General features: G+C 62.6%; 1 protein-coding gene across 1 annotated transcript in view; it reads right to left on the bottom strand.

Moving 5' to 3' along the window:
• Window positions 1-15,326, bottom strand: part of ZNF609 (zinc finger protein 609) — a 61,932-nt gene extending 46,606 nt beyond the window's left edge. Inside the window, exons 1-2 of the mRNA XM_088538225.1 lie at window positions 15,221-15,326; window positions 1,536-2,413 (exon numbers count right to left, since the gene is read on the bottom strand). Coding sequence (XP_088394351.1) covers window positions 1,536-2,282 — 747 coding nt within the window. The 5' untranslated portion in view covers window positions 2,283-2,413; window positions 15,221-15,326. The remainder of the gene's footprint in view (window positions 1-1,535; window positions 2,414-15,220) is intronic.
• Between the last annotated feature and the right edge of the window lie 1,735 nt (window positions 15,327-17,061).

Raw genomic sequence — 17,061 nt, 5'->3', positions numbered from 1 at the left:
ACACGGGGGACGCAGCTGAGCTCTGCCCGGGCAAGCGCCACAGCACTCACCTGGCACCCCGCGATTCCCACCGCCCTTGCTGCCGGCACCGCAGCATTTCCTCACAGCAACGGAGCGAAGCGATTCCAGCGTTCACCACACACGGATCAGGTTCCACCAGAAAGCCAGGTCTGCTGTGCGCGCTCCCCTCCTGACCCACGGGCACGGAGCTGACACGCGGACACTTTGGATTCGCGGGCGCACATCAGCAACATCACCCGTTCACACCAAGGCCAGCTGCTCACGCAGGACGGCAAGGGCAACGGCGCGTTGGAGATGCCCCTCCAGCCAAGCCCGAACAGATCCGGGCACACCGCGGGTTCCCTCGTCCGCGCTCGCTAGCAGAGATCACATCAGCCACTGCAATTACTAGAGACGAGTTAATCAACTCGCTCCAGCGGCCGCAGAGAGAAATTGCTCCACCTCTCTGCTCCACAGCCACCCAGCGCAGGAACCATCAGAGCACTCCCGAGAAAGCCGGCCATTTACCCAGCGCCGCGCAGCGCCAACACGACCGGCAGCTCCGCTGGCGCCAGCGGACGGGCTCCTCGCGCCCCCGGCAAGCTGCAGGAGAAGGGGGTATTTGCAGGCAGCTCTTGTCCAACGGCGCCGCAGCCTTGCCGGGAGCCATCGGCGCCGTCTCACGTTGCTGCAAGTTCACGGAGGAGCAACACGGAAACCGCCCACAGCAACCACGGGGCTCGAGGCGGTTTGTCACCCTAAGTGGGACAAGGCCCACGCGCCGCCCGCAGCCCCAGCAGCGAGGCAGAGTCTCGTGTCGGCCCCGCGCCTCGCGCTTGCTTGCACACCCACACGGATCCCACGTTTGCTAACACATTAAGGTCTCCCTCTCTGCAAATGATGCAACTACAGAGAAATTAATTTCTTGGGGAGCTACAGGGATCGCTTTGACACAGGAGACGTGGCCAACGCAAGCGCGGTAGCCAGTGGATTGGAGACCTGCTCTGTCCTCTTCTGCTGGGAGCTGGCACAGGAACAGGACAGGACCCTGTCTCACTGGGGCCAGCACCTTGTCTTCGTTGCTGGCTTGGGCTCACCCCACACGGCAGCAGAAACCGGAGGGGCTGCGGCAGCGCCCTGGCTGCAGCCCTCTGCTCAGTCTTCCCCATCCCAACATACAGACCCTCTCCTCTGCTGCCTCCTAAGCCCCAGGGCCACCCGGCTTCCTCCGACGGGTGCCACGCAAAGCCGCCATGGGCTGGAGATTCGCGCTACAGCTACGCTCCATTCCCACCAGAGATTACTCACGTCACTGCTTGCAGAGCCCAGCACGTTGCTCCACCAAGAACAGGGAAGAACGTGCCGCACCAGTAACCATTAGCACCCAAGGGTGCCGCAAACTGCCTCCCGCTCCCAAACACGCGCCGGGCCGGCGCGACGTCCCGCTCCGCGCCTTGCGCAGCAGCGTGGGCAGCTGCCAGGGCTGGCCAGACTGTGCCCCCCGCCCGCCACAAGCCCCCAGCCGCTTCTCTTACCTTCTCCGATTTGACCTTTTTCAGCTGTCGGCACTCGCTTTCCCCGTCCTCCAGTTCTGACTTAACTCCCAAGGGATTGAGCGCAGCTCCCGTGTCAATAGCTATACTCCCAAGCTGCTCGGCAGCAGCAGGCTCTGTCCCCTGGCCCCCGTCATACTGTCCCACCCTCACAGCCAGGGCGAGGGGCTGCAGTACGTTGGGCTCCTTCTCTGGCGGAGCCCCCGCGCCCTCACTCCTTTCCTTCTTGCTTTTGGATGAGCCGCCCTCCTTCTCCTTCTTGGAGCCGGCCACGCTGCGCGACGCCTTGGCCGATTTCTCCGAGCCCTTGGAGGTGACGGCGGGCACCAAGCCCCCAGAGTTCACGCTGTCCCCAGAACGTCCTTGCGTCTCCTTCTTGCCCCCAGCTCCCTCCGCGGGAGGGAACAAGGAGGTCCCTGGGGTTGGCTTGCCACTGTCCTTGCCACTCTTGCTCCTTTTCGACTTGGACTTGCCTTCCTTGGCCTGCGGGCCCGGCACGGGGCTCACAAACTTGATGTTATCGGGCAGGGTAGCCACCGCGTTGGGCGCCGGGAGCCCCACCTCTTTGGAGCCCGACATTTCCAATTTCTGCTGATCCTTCTCCAAATCAGCGTCCAGGTCAATGATGAGATTCCCTACTCCAATGTCCCATTCATCCCCGCTGTCGTACGTCTCAACCGGGTTCGCATCGATTCCTTTCCCTCCGGAAGCTCCGCTGCTCAAGGACATCTTAGAGTTAACGGCCCCCTCACGGTTCAAGGCTCTTCCTCGCCTCCACACCCTGCGGGTCCACGGCGGCGGCTGCGCCTACGGCCTGGCGCTCCCGGCGCTCGGGGTCTGCCCAGGTGACGGCATCGCTGCTGCAAGGGAGAGCAGAGAGAAGAGGGTTACAGGCGAACAGGCCCAGCGTGTCCCAGAACCTCTCCGGAGAGGCCACCTCGTGTCAACCGCCACATGCAGGCGTACGGGCAGGAGACCTGTGCCCGTCTGACACCAAGGCACCTGCGCGCGGATGTCCCTGTGCCAACTCCCTCCCCAAACCCGCCACTTTCCCCTTGTCCCACATCAAGGCTTCCAAGTGCAAACTCAATTTTCACATGCTGAGACCTGCCACTCTCGGCGGAGCCCACATTCCCGCTGGCTCCATCCTGCTGGGATGAACCCCCAGATTTCTCCATTGGACCCAGCACGACCTCGCCAGGCCGCACGCAGCCTCCGCGAGGTCCCAGCTCGGGGCTCCTCGGCGGCCTCCCTGGCTGTCCCCACAGCGGGAGCCATCTGGCACGAGGCCCTCGATCGATACAGGCCCCGGCAGGTCACCGCTCTCAGCTCCGGCAAGACATTACTCACACATTCCCCGCTCGCCATTTCCCTCGGGCTGCGGAGCGCTCCCCACGCACCGCCCGGGGAGGCGGCATCGATTCCCCTCCGCCTCGCGCCACCCACGGCCAGGGGCTGCTCATCGAAGGCCACGGGATGTTACAAAACAGCCGGCAGGATTAAACCAACGGCCGGTGGGAACGATGGGGAATCACAGCCGGGATGAGGGGGAGCGACAAATCCCCGTGGTACCCAAGCTTAAAACAGCCAGTACAAGGGGGAACCGTGGCAGCCCCCTCCACGGCCCCAAAGTTCTTGCTAGGCTTCGCGGCCGCTCGTCCTCGCTACGACGCGGAGCTCTCCGCTGCGCTGGAGGCTGCCGGGAGGCTCCCGGGAGGCGGCGAGGGGGGTAAAGAAAACAAAAGCCAAGAAAAAGCCGAAACCCACCCGCAAGCCGGCAGAAAAGCGCCCAAGTCACTCCCTGCAAGTAGCTAGTGGCAATTACGTCGGCGAGACACAATTAACACATGGAACAGCTTCGTGCCAGCAGCCACCAGGCCCGCGAGTGCCGCGGCCACCCGCTTCCCAGCTCTCTTCAGAAACCCTCGACCACCCATTTGGACGAAGCTCCTTCTCCAGCGCCATCGTCCCCCCCGGCCTGCCGAGCCCCAGGCCCAGAGATTCCTAATTACAAGCAAACGCTTCCAAAAACAGGTGATTTCAAGAAAAAAAATAGAGGGAGAAGGAGGCAAAAAATGAAAGAAAGCCAAGCAGAACCACACACACACACACGTACAAATTTCTTCCAACCCCAGCAGGCAGGAGCCTGGAAAGCAGCTTCCCCGGTGTGTTTGCAGAGATGCAAACACTGTAAAAATGCCAAGGATTCTTTCATGAGACAGGCTGCAGCAGCCAGACCATTTTCCATCTGCTCCCCACAGCATCCCAGGCCTCCGTACGGCTAATAATCCACTCTCTGACAGGTCATTACGGAGATTTTTAACCCCAGGAGCCAGGGGCTAGCAGGCAGGCTGCAAAATGAAAAGCCCTGACCTCTCTTTTCCAGTGCCGGGGAAAATGCAGCATCAGGAGATCACGTCGTGCGCTGGAAACTCTTCCCGAGCCGCCCTGCGCGGTTCCCTCTCACCCCGGCACCCGCTTCCCGAGCCAGGGTGGGCAGAGGGAGCAGCGTTTCCAGCCCTATCCCACCGTCTGCTCCCATCTACCTGCTTATCCGCAGTCCATTTCCTCGCCGGAGAGGTAGCCAGGAGTGCTGGAGCGCTCGGGGCTTCCTTTGTGCCCCGGATCCTCAGCGCTTCCTTTGTCCAGATGGGCAAAGCCGATAATGAGTTGGATGGCCCAGATTTGTAGCCTCCGCCAGTCCCCTCCCAGGGATCGGATCAGCCCCAAGACGGACGCCTGGTATCCAGCTGCAGCACGTTAAAAACACACCCAGCCGGGCGCCGCCGGCTTGGCCGAGCGGCACCGACCCGGAGGAACTCCTGGAAGGTGGCGAGCTCCGAGCTCAACCCGTCCTGGAGCTGCCCCTGCCGCTCACCCTGCCAAGGAGCACGTGAGGGGCCGCGTCCGGCCCAAATCAGAGGCACCGTGAGGTGAAGACGTGCCCTGTGAGCTCGAGGAAGGTGCTGGGGACACCTGCATGGCCGTGTTGCAGCAGGACAGCAGGGTGACACCAGCAACTCCGCCGCCATGCCAGGACAGCGCAGGCTGGGGCAGCTCTCTGCTCACCCCAGGAGCTCAGCTCACCTACACATGTTTTAAGTGGGCCTATGTACATAAATACGTTGGGTACACACTTGTGCGTGCATGCACATATATGTAAAAACAAACAAGGGCAGCAGACGAGCAGGACTTTGGTCAGAAGCGACGCCAACAGCGCAGCAGCCGTCAGCACCGGCTCCTTCCTCCTGCACCAGGAGGAAAAGGAGCCGTGAAGTCCCTGGGGTCCCCCGAGACGAGAGAGACGGAGCAATGAGAGGTTTTGAAAACAAGAGGAAATTGCCCTCACCCCACGGAGGCGGCGCCAAGGGAGCCCACGCTCTGCTAACGCAGGGAGGCAGCGACACGGCCACAAACAGGAGCGGCGAAAGCGCCCGCGTGAGAGGAGGCGGCCGCACCGCGAGCGCCCCGGCCAGCACCGGGGCTCCCCGGCTCCCACGGGGCCGCAAGTGCCGTCGCAGGCGCCGCAGCGAGGGGGCAGCGAGGGGGCTCTGTGCTCTGTCCTTGCCCTTCCCTCCTGCCGGGCGGGATTGATCCCTGCCCGACACGCAGAGCGTGTGCTCACTTGTTGGCCTGGAGAGCTGCCAGCAAAGCGTTTTAAGAGCAGTCCTGGAGCGCAGCTCCTGCAAGGAGACAGCTCTCTGCTTGGGAATGCTGCGCACACCCGGCACCAGACATGAATAATTCAGCTCCATTAGGTGCCCGAGACCTCTACAATCCCCATCTAGGCGCTGGGAAGCAGCCAACATATTAAGAGACAAACCTGAAAGTTCACTCCGGGAGCTAGCAGGCAACTGCCAGCGCACCTAGCGGAAGCTCTTCAGAGAGGAGCCAGGGAGCACTTCAAAGGAAGGCCGAGCAGGGCCCCGGCTCTTTGTGCTGAGGTACAGCCGCAGGACGCTCCGCGGAGGCCACGTCGCCCTGGCTCGTCGCAGTGGGAGCGGAGGCCAGGCAAGCACCGCGGGGAGGGATTTGACACCCAAGGGTGGCCCGAGGCAGGAGCAAATGGAGGCAGAGCTGCCTCGTCCCCGTGAGCTCGCGTCTGCGGCGCTCCAGGATCAGCCTCTGGTGGCTCTCGGACCCGACCGCCCGCAATTTTCACCCTGATTAACTTCCAGGAATGCCTGCAAGAAGGAACGGCCCAGAGAATGGAAGGGGGAAATAAAATAAAATCAATTAAAATAAGACAAAAAAATCTCCTGTACGAGGCAGCTTCTTCCAGGAGGGCAACAGCAGCGAGCAGAGTAGTTCAGCCGCCTGCCTGCCCTCACTGGGCCGCTCCACAGCCGCAATCTTGCTGCTTCCAGGCAGAGGCATGCGGGAGGCTGCAGTGGTGTCAGCAGCTGCAGGGAAAAGCCCTAGCTCAGTCCCCACCGGACTCCCCCGTGCTCGCGGCCGGCAGGACCGGGCCGAGGAGAGGAGGAGGAGAAGGAGGAGAGGAGGGGGGAAACGCGCCGCCCGCCGGGCCCTTCCTCCCGCCATGCAGCGCTGGCAGCCGTCCCGCAGCCTCCCCCTCGCTGCCTCGCGCCGCCGCCGGCTGCTCCGCCGCACGAGCTGCCTTTTTGTTTCCTTTTACGACTAACGCAGCCCCGGGAGGGGGAAGCGCCTGGGCCTCCCCGCGCCGCCGCCTCAGCGCCTCGCGCCGCGCTCGCCTTCCATCCACGCATCCAGCCCCCGCGCCGGCTTGTTTGGGTGGCCTTTTCCTTAAGCGGCTCCTGGTGGCTTGGTCGCAGTTCAGGATGTCCCTTCGCTCCCTGCCCCCTCTCTCTGGAGATGGGGGGAAGGAAAAAATGAGAAGAGGAGGGGGGGAAAGAAGCACTTGAGCAGGAGCCAGCTGGCAGCAGCAGAGGAGCCGGGCGGGCGGCACAAAGGAGCTTCCTCCCGCGCTCGGGCTCCGCGCGCCCGGGCGGCCGCGGGGGAGGCCGCGCTCCCGCCGCCCGCGCGCCAAGGCCTGGCACACAAAGGAGCCCGCCGAGGCGCCCTCGGCCGCGCGCCCCTTCCCAACGAGCTGTGGGAAAAGCAGGAGGGGGATGGCCACTACGGAAACATCGGGGGGCTCCCGGGCGGCGGGGAGGCCGAACCCAATTTGACCAAAATGGAGCCACCCTGCTCTTTTTTTTATTATTATTATTTATCCCCCAATATGGAGGGGCGCCCCGCAAGGACTACAGCTTCCAGCATGCACTGCAGCCCCGCGGGGAGGCCGGAGAAACTTCAGCCGGGCCTCCGAGTTTCCAGAGGCCCCGGCCTCCACGCTCCAGACAAACCTGAGCCTGGGCAACATCACGATTCCTGTGCCGGCATTCCTTAGAAAAGCCTGGAGTTTTGGAAGAGAGGCATTACGGGGAGCAGGAGGGTCGCAGGAAGAGGCCGCCGATGGAGAAGGACAGGTGAGACGAGCAAAGACCTTTCGAGTGATTTTGCCCGGAGCAAAGTTCAGGAGAGCTGTCAAGTCACAAGGGCCACCGGGCACCAAGTGACATTTCTGCACATGCGAGCATCACCACAACATCCATCACCAGGCCGAGAAGGCCGTTCGGATCCGAACGCACCCTCACGGCCACCTCGGTCTGCTCGTAACCTTAAAGCATGACCTTCATGGCAACATTCAATTAGCCCGGTACAAGGATGCCCAGCAGAATAATAAATACAAGAGAAGGGCACAGAGCCTGAGCGCAGAGCCAGGCTGCGTTCGGAGAAAGAGCTTGGCCAGAGTCAGCAAAACTCGGCATCCGTTTCCACCGATACTTATTTCACTGCGGAGAAGTGTGGTCAAAGGCTGAAAAACCCTTGAGCAAGTCTTGAGCACAGCTCAGGAGAGCGAATCCTCCCTCTGCAGACCCCCTACACCCGCATGCAACGTCCCGCACGCCGAGCAAGGCGACTACAACCGGCAGCGTTGTCACCCATACGTGAGGCACCCAGAAAGGGGGAAACGAAACAGGAGGAGGAGAAAATTTCAGGCCTCTCCTTATATTATGAGAGAGCAAAAAGTGGAACAAGTTTTTTCTTTAATCCTCCCATCGCTCTTTGAAGCGGCAGCAGCAGAGCCCCTTTTTGTTGTCTGCAGACCTGCAGAGCTTGGAGTTCCTCAGATTTACAGTTATTTGATTTTGATGTCTCTCAACTCTTGCATTTTTTACGCTACCTCTTTCCGTACTGAATAAAATGTGACTCTGATTTCCTCTGCCAATAACCGGAGAAGTCGAGAGCTTCGTGTTTCAGGAAAACTAACAGTGAGTGGAGCTTCACTCAGGTGCGTGGTACTAAGGCGGAGGGCAGGAGGTCCCTGCGGACCCCGACAAGGTCTCCACGCCTCGGGCACCGGGTGCACCTCTGCTCTGCTCCTCTCCAGGGCAGCAGAGCAACCGCAGTGCTGCCCCAGGGAGCTGAGGGGCCTCCAGCCAGGCTGGATCCTCCCCGGCAGGGAGGTCACAGCACTGGGATGAGGCAGCAATGTGGGTCACAGCGGGCACGAGCAGCGCACCCCAAAGCAGGACTGGGACATCTTGCAGGTCTCACCCGTGCATGAGGCTCTTCCCTTTCCCAGGTGTCCTCATTCCGGCGTGCAGGAAATGAGCCATCGCTCCTCTTCCTGAGGAACGTGCGGATTCCCAGCGATGCCGTGGGCAGCCTCAAGCAGGTGGCCACATTGCTCAGACGACTGTCCCTATGCTGCCCGTGCAGACGCAACGGGCTGGACTTCCTCAGGCAGGGGCACCTTGGCCGACTTCAAAACCTCCAGCAGCTAAAAAGAACCAGGAGCTCTACCAGCAAACCCCGCACCCGGCACTGCTCGCACCAGCATCAGCTGCTGCCCGGCGCTCTTCACATTTGGCTTTGCTGGGAAAGAGGAACAGAAAAACCCATATGCCGTGGGAGAAAAAGCGCTCGCTGTGTGAAATGACTAAGCCAACTTCCTTCCTACAGGCTCGGTTTTTTAGATCGGCCCTAAATCGGGAGCTCGGAGCGGGGTTTTACCCCTCGCCGTTGTGTCTGGAAGACAAGACTGAGCAATCGCGGTGCCCAGGCGGGCACAGGGTGGTTCAACAGCAGCCTGAATTAGCGCACCGTCTGCACCCGAGACCGCTATCGTCCTGCTTATCCCGCGATCCACGGGCACTCCCGGACATTCCTGTGCCGTTGCACGCAGCGCCCCAGCCACGGGAAGGGATCACCACCAAGATTTGGCTCTCGCGCACGGACCCTTGGCAGCCCCACGCGCGGGGTGGCCCAAGCAGAGCAGCAACGCGGCGCGCGGGGACTGGCCAGAGTCAGCTCACAAGCGCTTCAGGCGGCTCTGAACTAGCCAAGGCAGCTCCAGTGGCCAGCAGGGCCACCGGCAGGCCCAGCACGGGCCTGTAACGCCCGGCCCTGGTGAGCCCAGCGGACACACCGCGGCCAGCTGGTGCCAAAAGAATGTTGGACGCCTGGAACGGGACAGCTGAGCAAATTCCCCAGGCTGGCACCGCGCTGCACGCTGTGACACGTGCCATGGGACAGGCTGCAGAGCAGGACCTGCGTGTCCCACCGGACAGCATGACCACAAGGCAGCAACGTGCCCTGGTGGCCAGGAAGGCCGATGGTCACGAAGAGCGTCGAGCAGGTCTAGGAAGGTGATTCCTCCTCAACTACTCGGCCCTGGCAAGGCTGCATCTGGAGTCCTGTGTCCAGCTGTGGGCTCCACAGCACAAGAGGGACACGGAACAACTGGAGACATCCCAGCACTGAGCTACAAAGACGATCGGGGGACTGCAGCATCTCTCCTACGAGGAGAGGCTCAGAGAGCTGGACCTGTTCAGCCTGGAGAAGGCCGAGAAGGGATCTTATGAGGGCATAAAAACAACTGAAGGGAGTCGAGAGGATGGGGCCTGACTCTCTTCAGTGGCGGCCACTGACAGGATGAGAGGCAACAGCCAGAAGCACAGGAAGGTCCACCTGAATTTAAGGAAAAAACCTTTTGATTATGAGGGTGACAGAGCACTGCAACGGGTTGCCCAGAGAGGTGGTGGTGTCTCCTCCTCTGGAGCTACTCAAAACCTGGATACGATCCTGTGCAACGTGCTGCAGGTGGCCCTGCTTGTGGAGAGGGTTAGACTAGAGCATCTCCAAAGGTTCCTTCCCACCTCAATCATTCCGAGAGGCAGGACAAGCTCAGGGTCTGATCCAACCTCGTACACAGGGCTGGACTCCATCAGGAAACGGGAACTAAGGCAGCTATGCAGATTTAAAACCAGACCAGCGACACCCTTGCCAACCCCAGCGCAGAGATGAACTGATTTATGAGAGGCTTAAACTGGCTTAACGATATCTGAATCGGTGGCCTGTCCCAAAGCACAGCCTACAAGGAAGGCCCGGCAGGGGCGCATTGAAAAATAATCCACAAGGCTCACAAGTTTCCGATAAAGCTCCGCGCGGGATGGAAGGGCGCCAACAACCTGAGCAAGTCGGCAGCAAACAAAAGGAAGCAGCAAGGTAAACGCAATCGAGATGGAGCCCTGAAATATCCCTTGGAAGCGCTGGCAAAGACATTGAAGGGAGGCTCCTCGTGGGATCCTGCTTGGAGCAGGTACGGATGGAAAAGCGCTGATCGGGGCAGCAGATGCCAGCAGGAAAGAGAGGAGCTGGCCCAGAAATTAACTCCCGTTTTGCACCTTGATCGTCTCGAGGAAGGGAACAGGCGCGATCAAATGAGTGCCACGACCACCACAGCAAAAGCTTCCAGCTGCAGCTCTGCCCTCATCTCCCCACGGAGGCACCACGCGCTGGCACAAACACCCCAGAGAACAGGCCCATTCCAAGGCTTTGGGGTTCTTCCTCTTTCCCTCTTCACCAGAAGAGCGTCCAGGGCAGCCTGGCTGTTCCCCAGGCATTGGAAAAGGGAGAACATCACTGCTCCAAAAGAAAAAAAATGAAGGAGCTGCCACTTCACCTCCTAATGCCTTTAATTCCCCCTCAGTCAATAAGCAATTAGGGCACCTTGGCGAGCACTCGCGACTACCTCCAGCTGCAATCGCTCTTGCTGTCAAGCCATCGGCCTGGAAACACTTTGGGAGGAAAGCGGAGGGACCGCGAAGGGAAGGCACGAGCACCGGCAGGGACAAACCCAAGCGGGCAGGAGCAGGCCAAGAAATCTCGCCAGCATTTCCTTCCTCTCTTGTTAGATCTATCAAATGCTTTTAAAATCTATATAGATTTATATAGATTTATATATATATATATATGCATGGAGGTCTCCAGAACAAGAAACTTGAGCATAGCATCTGCTAGCAGGTCTTTGGGGAAGCAGCACTAATTCTGCTAGCCATCTCTAGCCCTCGCGCTGAATTCCCGCAGTTAACGTCAGTTGAGCGATTAAACGCCTCATTTTCACTCCTTTCAGCGGAGCAAAAGGGACTTCTGCTGAACTGCCCCTTCTCAGCCGCTAACCAGGAACCAAACCTTTGGACTTGCTCAAGCCAGAAGGATCCGACTGATCAAAAGCAAAAAGAAACAAATAAACAAAAGATTGGGCTAATCAAACCTCTTAAAGTCCTTGCAAAACTGTGTGCGGGGAAGGAGCGGCACAAAGGGACGTTATTTTTCCCCCAGTCCTTTTGTTTCTTTCCTTGCACCGTAAACAAGGAAATGAAATGCACAGGTTGCGACTGTTTCATGTTTAAATGCAAAACACCCAGATCCTCCTTCAAGGACCTTTATTCACCCACAGGCACGCTCACAAATCCTTGTACATGTTTACGCGCACATATAGGTAGAGCATATATGCCCGTAACACGGGGGTGAGGGTATCCATAGGTACACGGAGAGGTATCTCACACTAGGTCACCGAGTCGATGTTTATTTTCCGCACCACACATCTGCCCAAGCAAGAACTTATCCTTTTATGTGAAACGACTTCACACCGCAGGGCACGGAGCCCTCTTTGGAGGTAAGTGCATTTCTGCAGCGCTTGCCAGCTGCCCCTGGAAGAAGTCACGTCCCCGGCACGTCCTGCTCCTTTCCTTGGGAGTCAGTGCGGCCGAGCACCACCCCGACCGGCAGCAGCTCCCAAACCACCTCGTCCTGCCAGAGGGAGACCACGGAGCGAGGCGGGCAGGTCCCCAGGAGCAATAAAGCGAGAGATGGGAAGAAATGGGACAAAAGGAGGTGTGAGTCGCTCCACAAGTGCCCGATGCTTCCACCTTTGGGTCTCCTGGCTCCTCAAGCCCTGAATCCACCTCTACGCTCTCATGGGGTCTCAGAAGTTGGGTCGGAGAAGGGTCATCCAGCCCAGGACCAGGCTCAACACCCCTCAACACCAGCTGCTTCAGCATGAGGAGTGGGGCCCGTGCGCAGGGTCCGCCCGGCGAGCAGCAGCTCAGGACTCGGCCCGCGGGACGTTTGTGCACAAAGAGACCGAGCTGCAACGTTCCCACATCCCCACGAGTCTGGTGCAGGGACGCAGAACAACCGCTTTCCCCACCGGCTGCCAGGGGGAAGAGCCCGAGGCGCTTGTGCAGCAGCAAAAGCACCGGCCCGGCAGGTTACAGCGGCCAGAAAGGTCCTCAGAGCTGCCTCACCTCTCTACCCATCTCCCAACGCACCTGGAACCATAAATACCCCCCCATTTACATAACGCTGGGGATAAAGGGGACTAAGAGGCTTAGCGCGTTGCATCTGCGGCTGCGATTGCATCAGTGCCCAGAGGCCCTAATCTCTGCGAGGGCCCTGCTGGGCCGGGCGCAGCACAAACACAGAGGTGCTTCGAGGCCCTCGACGCATCACCCAAGCGCCACTTCAAGCCCACGGTCGGGGCAACGCGACACAGCCTCGCTCTTCCACAAGGAGCGGGCAAAGAAAGAGCCCTTTGCAGGCAGTGGATGCCCAAGAAATGCCAGAGAAACCACAGCGTTGGACAGAGCTCTGCCCCAGAAGCACATGCCGCGCACGAGGCTGCCGTCGGGAAGTGGAGGAGGAGGAATTATTCGCGGTTACCTCCCGGATCAAAGCACAGGGACCCACAGGGATGAGCGCTCCGCGTTCCCAATGGCTACTGCGTCAAAGCTCTGCAGAAGACACTCACTGTGCGCAGCGGGCACAAAGGCCACCGCAATAGGTGACACTTCATTACGAGCGCCACGTCCGTGTGCCCGCGCAGCCACAACGCGCAAATCCTCCCGCGGAAACGAAGAGGCCGGCTTGGAGAGAAAACAAAACCCCCGTGTCCTCCTGGCCATACTCAATTACAGATCGTTACAACTCGCTTGATAATTAATTTCCTCTGGTGGCTCTAACTGGCTCCGAGCCCTTGTCCTGAGCAGCACGGCCGGGGTAGATAAAATGTCACATACTTGTCCTTTTGCACCGCAGACATGGACAAACTCCCGGCTTTGTGCATGTCTCTGCCCCAGCGAGCGCAACCTGCCACGGAGCCGAGAGGCTGCTGGGGGATTAAGGGGGTTATAAAAGGATAGGGATTTTTTTGTTGCAAGACCCGAAATGGCTCCAAAATAATAAATTATAAATCATCCGCATCAGGAAAAAAAAAAAGAAAAAGAAAAGAAGAAAAAAAAGCTAATCGATAAAATAAGCTGACTGGATTCTTTGAGGGCTGCATGTGGCTACGCGCTGCCAACAAAGAGCTAGAAATGTGCAGCCTAATCCGATGCCAGAGCCGTCATCACACAAAGCAGGGAAATCGCTTTTCCTCAGGATGTCCAGACAAGGGAGGCCTGCGGGCGCGAGTGCCGCTCCGACCCTCCGCCACGGAGCGAGCCGGCTCCGGTGGGAACGGCGGCCCCGACACCGGCAGCCTTGTTCTTCCGGAGCGCGGCCGGGGGGCAAGAAAGAGGGCCCGGGAGCTCCTCATTGTGCATCGCACGCAGCGAAGCCGCCTGTTTAACACCTCACCCAATGGCGACGGCCTTACCCGGCCCGGGGGAGGGAGCGGGGGGAAGAAAAGGGCTGCCGGGAGCTGGACAGGCGCCAAGTCCCACAGACAAGACGTGAACCCGTGACCTCCCCTGTGTACACAATGGGCGGCCGGGAGGGCGCTGGGCCGCGCCGCGGCCGCCCGCGCCCCTCCATTTCGCTCGCACGAAACGCCGAGCGGCGGCCGCCCGCGTTACCGGTAGAGCCACTTTGTTACGGGCTTGGGCCCCGAGCTGGTGGCAGCCGGAGCCGCTCGCCCTTCCCGTGCCCGCCGGGGACGCGCAAGGAGGACGAGGCGGAGGCAGCGCCACGCGCGGACACCCGGGCCGGCCTCACGAGCGAGGCCAGGCTCAAAGGACGCTCCTTTGCGCTTCCTCCACGCGCTCCTCGTGGCAACGGGCCCGCTCCAACATGCCCTCAAAGGGGGGCGGTTGAGGGGAGCCCGAGGTAAAGCTGCCCCGGAATCACCCCCCCGGCCCCGAGAGAACTCGCGCTCGAGGGGCTGCTCCCAGGAGCAGGGAGCCCCCCGCCACGTGCACCGAGAAATGACCCCCAAAGGCACCGCGTCCCCGCCGAGCCCGCCCGGCTCCGTCACCCGTGTCACATGTCCACACAGGTCGGACGCGCTTCCTCCTCCAGGCCGGGACACGGAAATGGGGCTCCTCGGAGCACCGGGGCCTCGGGCAGCCCCGCGCGGGGTCGTTCCCACGAGGACCGCGGTGTCCCCGCGGGCTGGGGACGCGCTCGCCCGGCCAGCGCCCTCCCGGCTCGCGCAGCCACATCCCTGCCGCGCCACCTCGGCGGCTCCCGCGGGGCCTGCTGCGCTGGCCACGGCGCCAGCGACGTGACACCCGCCACGACGGGGCCAGGAGCCGCCGGCGCTGCCGCCGCGCGCGTGGGACCCCTGTTCTCACGGCCGCCGGGGGGTCCCCCTAGGCCCAGCTGCCACCCAAGCTCCCTGCCGTCCCCAACGGCCACACAGCGAGGGCGCCATGGGGGCCCCAACGGTCACACGGGGGGTCCCCAGGTCCCATGGGGCTGCCCAGGGAGCACCCAACTGCCAACAGCCACACGGGGGTTGTCCCTAAACCTCACGGGTGTCCCATGGGGGACGCCAACCGCCAGCAGTCACCGCAGGGGGTGCCCAAGTCCCGCAGGGGTCCCCAAGGGACACCCATGAGCCAACACGGGGGTCCCTAAACACCAGAGCTGACCCACAGGGGACCCCAACTGCAAGAGTCACACAAAGGGGGGGGGGGTCCCCAAACACGTAAGTTTTCCCGAGGGGGACTCCAGCTCCCAACGGTCACACCGGGGGTGTCCCCTGGGAACTGCCAGGCCCCAACAGTCACACCAGGGTGTCTCCAAATCTCGGGGGTGCCCATGGGGGGGGCCTCAAACCCCAAGAGCCAGAGCGGGAGAGGGGGCCCTGAACCCCAAGAGAGACCAGTGAGGGACCCCATCCCCCAACGCCGCACGGGGGGGGGTCCCCAAAGCCAGGGGGGACCCCAAAGCCCCAAGGGGGCGCCCCCACGGCGGGTCCCCCCCATGCCGGAGGGGAGGGCTCACCGGGGCTCCAGGGGGGCGGCGCGGGGCTCCCGGAGGCAGCCGCGACGGCCTCCCCCCCCCTCCCCCGGCGGCGCGGCCCTGCGCGCGAGGCCCCGGCGCGGCCCGCGGCGGCTCCGGCTCCGACTCACCCGGCTGCGCTCCCGTCCCGGGCCGCCCTAAGTCTCCTCCATGGAGCCGCGCGGGCCGCAGCGCCGCCGCCTGCGCCGCCAGCTAGGGCCGGTCCGCGGGGGCCGCATGCCGGGCCGCGCCGCGCTCCGCCTCGCGGGGGCCGCGGCCGCCGCGCTCCGCGCTCCGCTCGCCTCGGCGGGGACGCGGCGCCGCGGCGCAACCCGGAGCGCGGAGCGCGGAGCCGGAGCCGGAGCCGCCGCCGGGCGCCACGCAAAACGCGGAGCGCGGAGCGCCCGGGAGCCGGAGCGCGCGCGCGCGCGCACCGCCCTCCCTCCGCCAGCAGCGCGGAAAACCCGGCGCGGCGCCGCACGACGCCGGAGCCGGCGCCGCGCGCGCGGCGGGGGCTGCCGGGGCGGGGAGCGAAGCCGCCGCCGCCATCGGGCCATGGGCAGCGGGCGCCACGTGCTGCCCGCGGGGCCCGGCGCCCCGCCCCGGCCCGCCCCGCCATGAATATGCGCTTGGAGGGGAGCCGCCGGGGAGCAGCGGCTGCGGGCGGACGGGCCGGGCAGACAAAGACGCGGCGCCGCGGGCAGGACCGGGCCAGACCGGACCGGACCGGGCCCGGCGGCGGCGGACCGGGGGCGGGGGAACGGGCGGGCGGGGGAGGGCGGCCGCACAAAGCGGGCGCGCGCCAAAGGCCCGGGCGCGGCGGCGGCGAAAACGCGGAGAGCGGATCTGGAGCCGGCGCCGGGAAGCGGGGGAGCAGGGGACGAGGGCGCCGCCAGGCGCTGCCGGCGGGTGGCGGGCAAAGCCCGGAAAGTGGATCCCTCCCTTTGGGGAGCCGGCGCAGCCACCTCCGAGCCAGGGGGACACGGGCGTGACGATGTGCCACCTCCATGGGAGAAAGATTTCCAAGGGGATGTGGGAGCCTCTGGGAAGGGCAAAGGGATGATGAAAAGGAAACTGCATCCCTCCAGGGAGGTTGTTCCCTGCCACCCACTCCTTCTGCAGAGAGGGAGCTGCAGATACCCCAGACACCGTGTCCAGACACCCAGCCCTTCCCTCTCCTCGCCACCAAGGACAGGTCCTCTCCTGGTCCTTTAGCTGCTGCTCCCTCAGGATGCCACGCCAGGCCCCCCAGTCCTCTCTAGCTCCATTCCCACAGGCACTGCTGACGTTTCCCTGTGTCCTGGAGACCCAGCATCCCAGTGCAGGAAGAAGGGAGCATCCCGTGTCCACCCAGGAGAGGAGGACAGAAACACGGGAATGCCTCCTTGGTGGTTCCCATGCACTAACCCCAGCACCAAGCCCGTACAAACGGCCGCTGGAACACCCACGAGGTTTTTCCGGATGAAGGGCTGACATGGGTGTGCGTTTACTCCATGTTCACCATCTCCAGACCCCGGAGAAAGAAGCCCAGACGCAGCAGAAGAGGAGCCAGGAGACAAATCTCGGGCCCTCGGAGCCCCACGCAGCTTCTCATTGGGAGAGGAGCCATCGCAGGCCCAGGCGGCAGCCTCAGCCGCTGCCGAGCACCTCGGAGCAGCTGCCGCGACGTCCCCCGCGAGGCCACCGCTGTGACGTGCCTGACCCGATCCGGCCTCGAGCCACAAGCTGTCTCTCCAGCTTGGCAGGGTGACGCTGCCAACCCAGTGCTGCGGCCGGCCCCGAGCTGCCCGCATGGACGAGGCCGCTGGCTGCAGCTTGCGCTGGCGGCTGCTTCGAGCTCCCTGGAGCAGCCCAGGCTCATCCAAGCGGTGCGGGCGCCAGCACGCGAGCGAATCCGTCAGCTTTGCCTCCCACCCACCCCTCCGCATGGTGCCAGACGCCCCTGGAAGCACCGCGCTGGAACGCTTCCGGG

This window comes from Tinamus guttatus, unplaced genomic scaffold (assembly GCF_059628265.1).
Source record: "Tinamus guttatus ecotype Peru unplaced genomic scaffold, ASM5962826v1 Tinamus_guttatus_pri_ptg000942l, whole genome shotgun sequence".
NCBI lineage: Eukaryota > Metazoa > Chordata > Aves > Tinamiformes > Tinamidae > Tinamus > Tinamus guttatus.
This window is presented reverse-complemented; position numbering and strand designations above follow the sequence as displayed.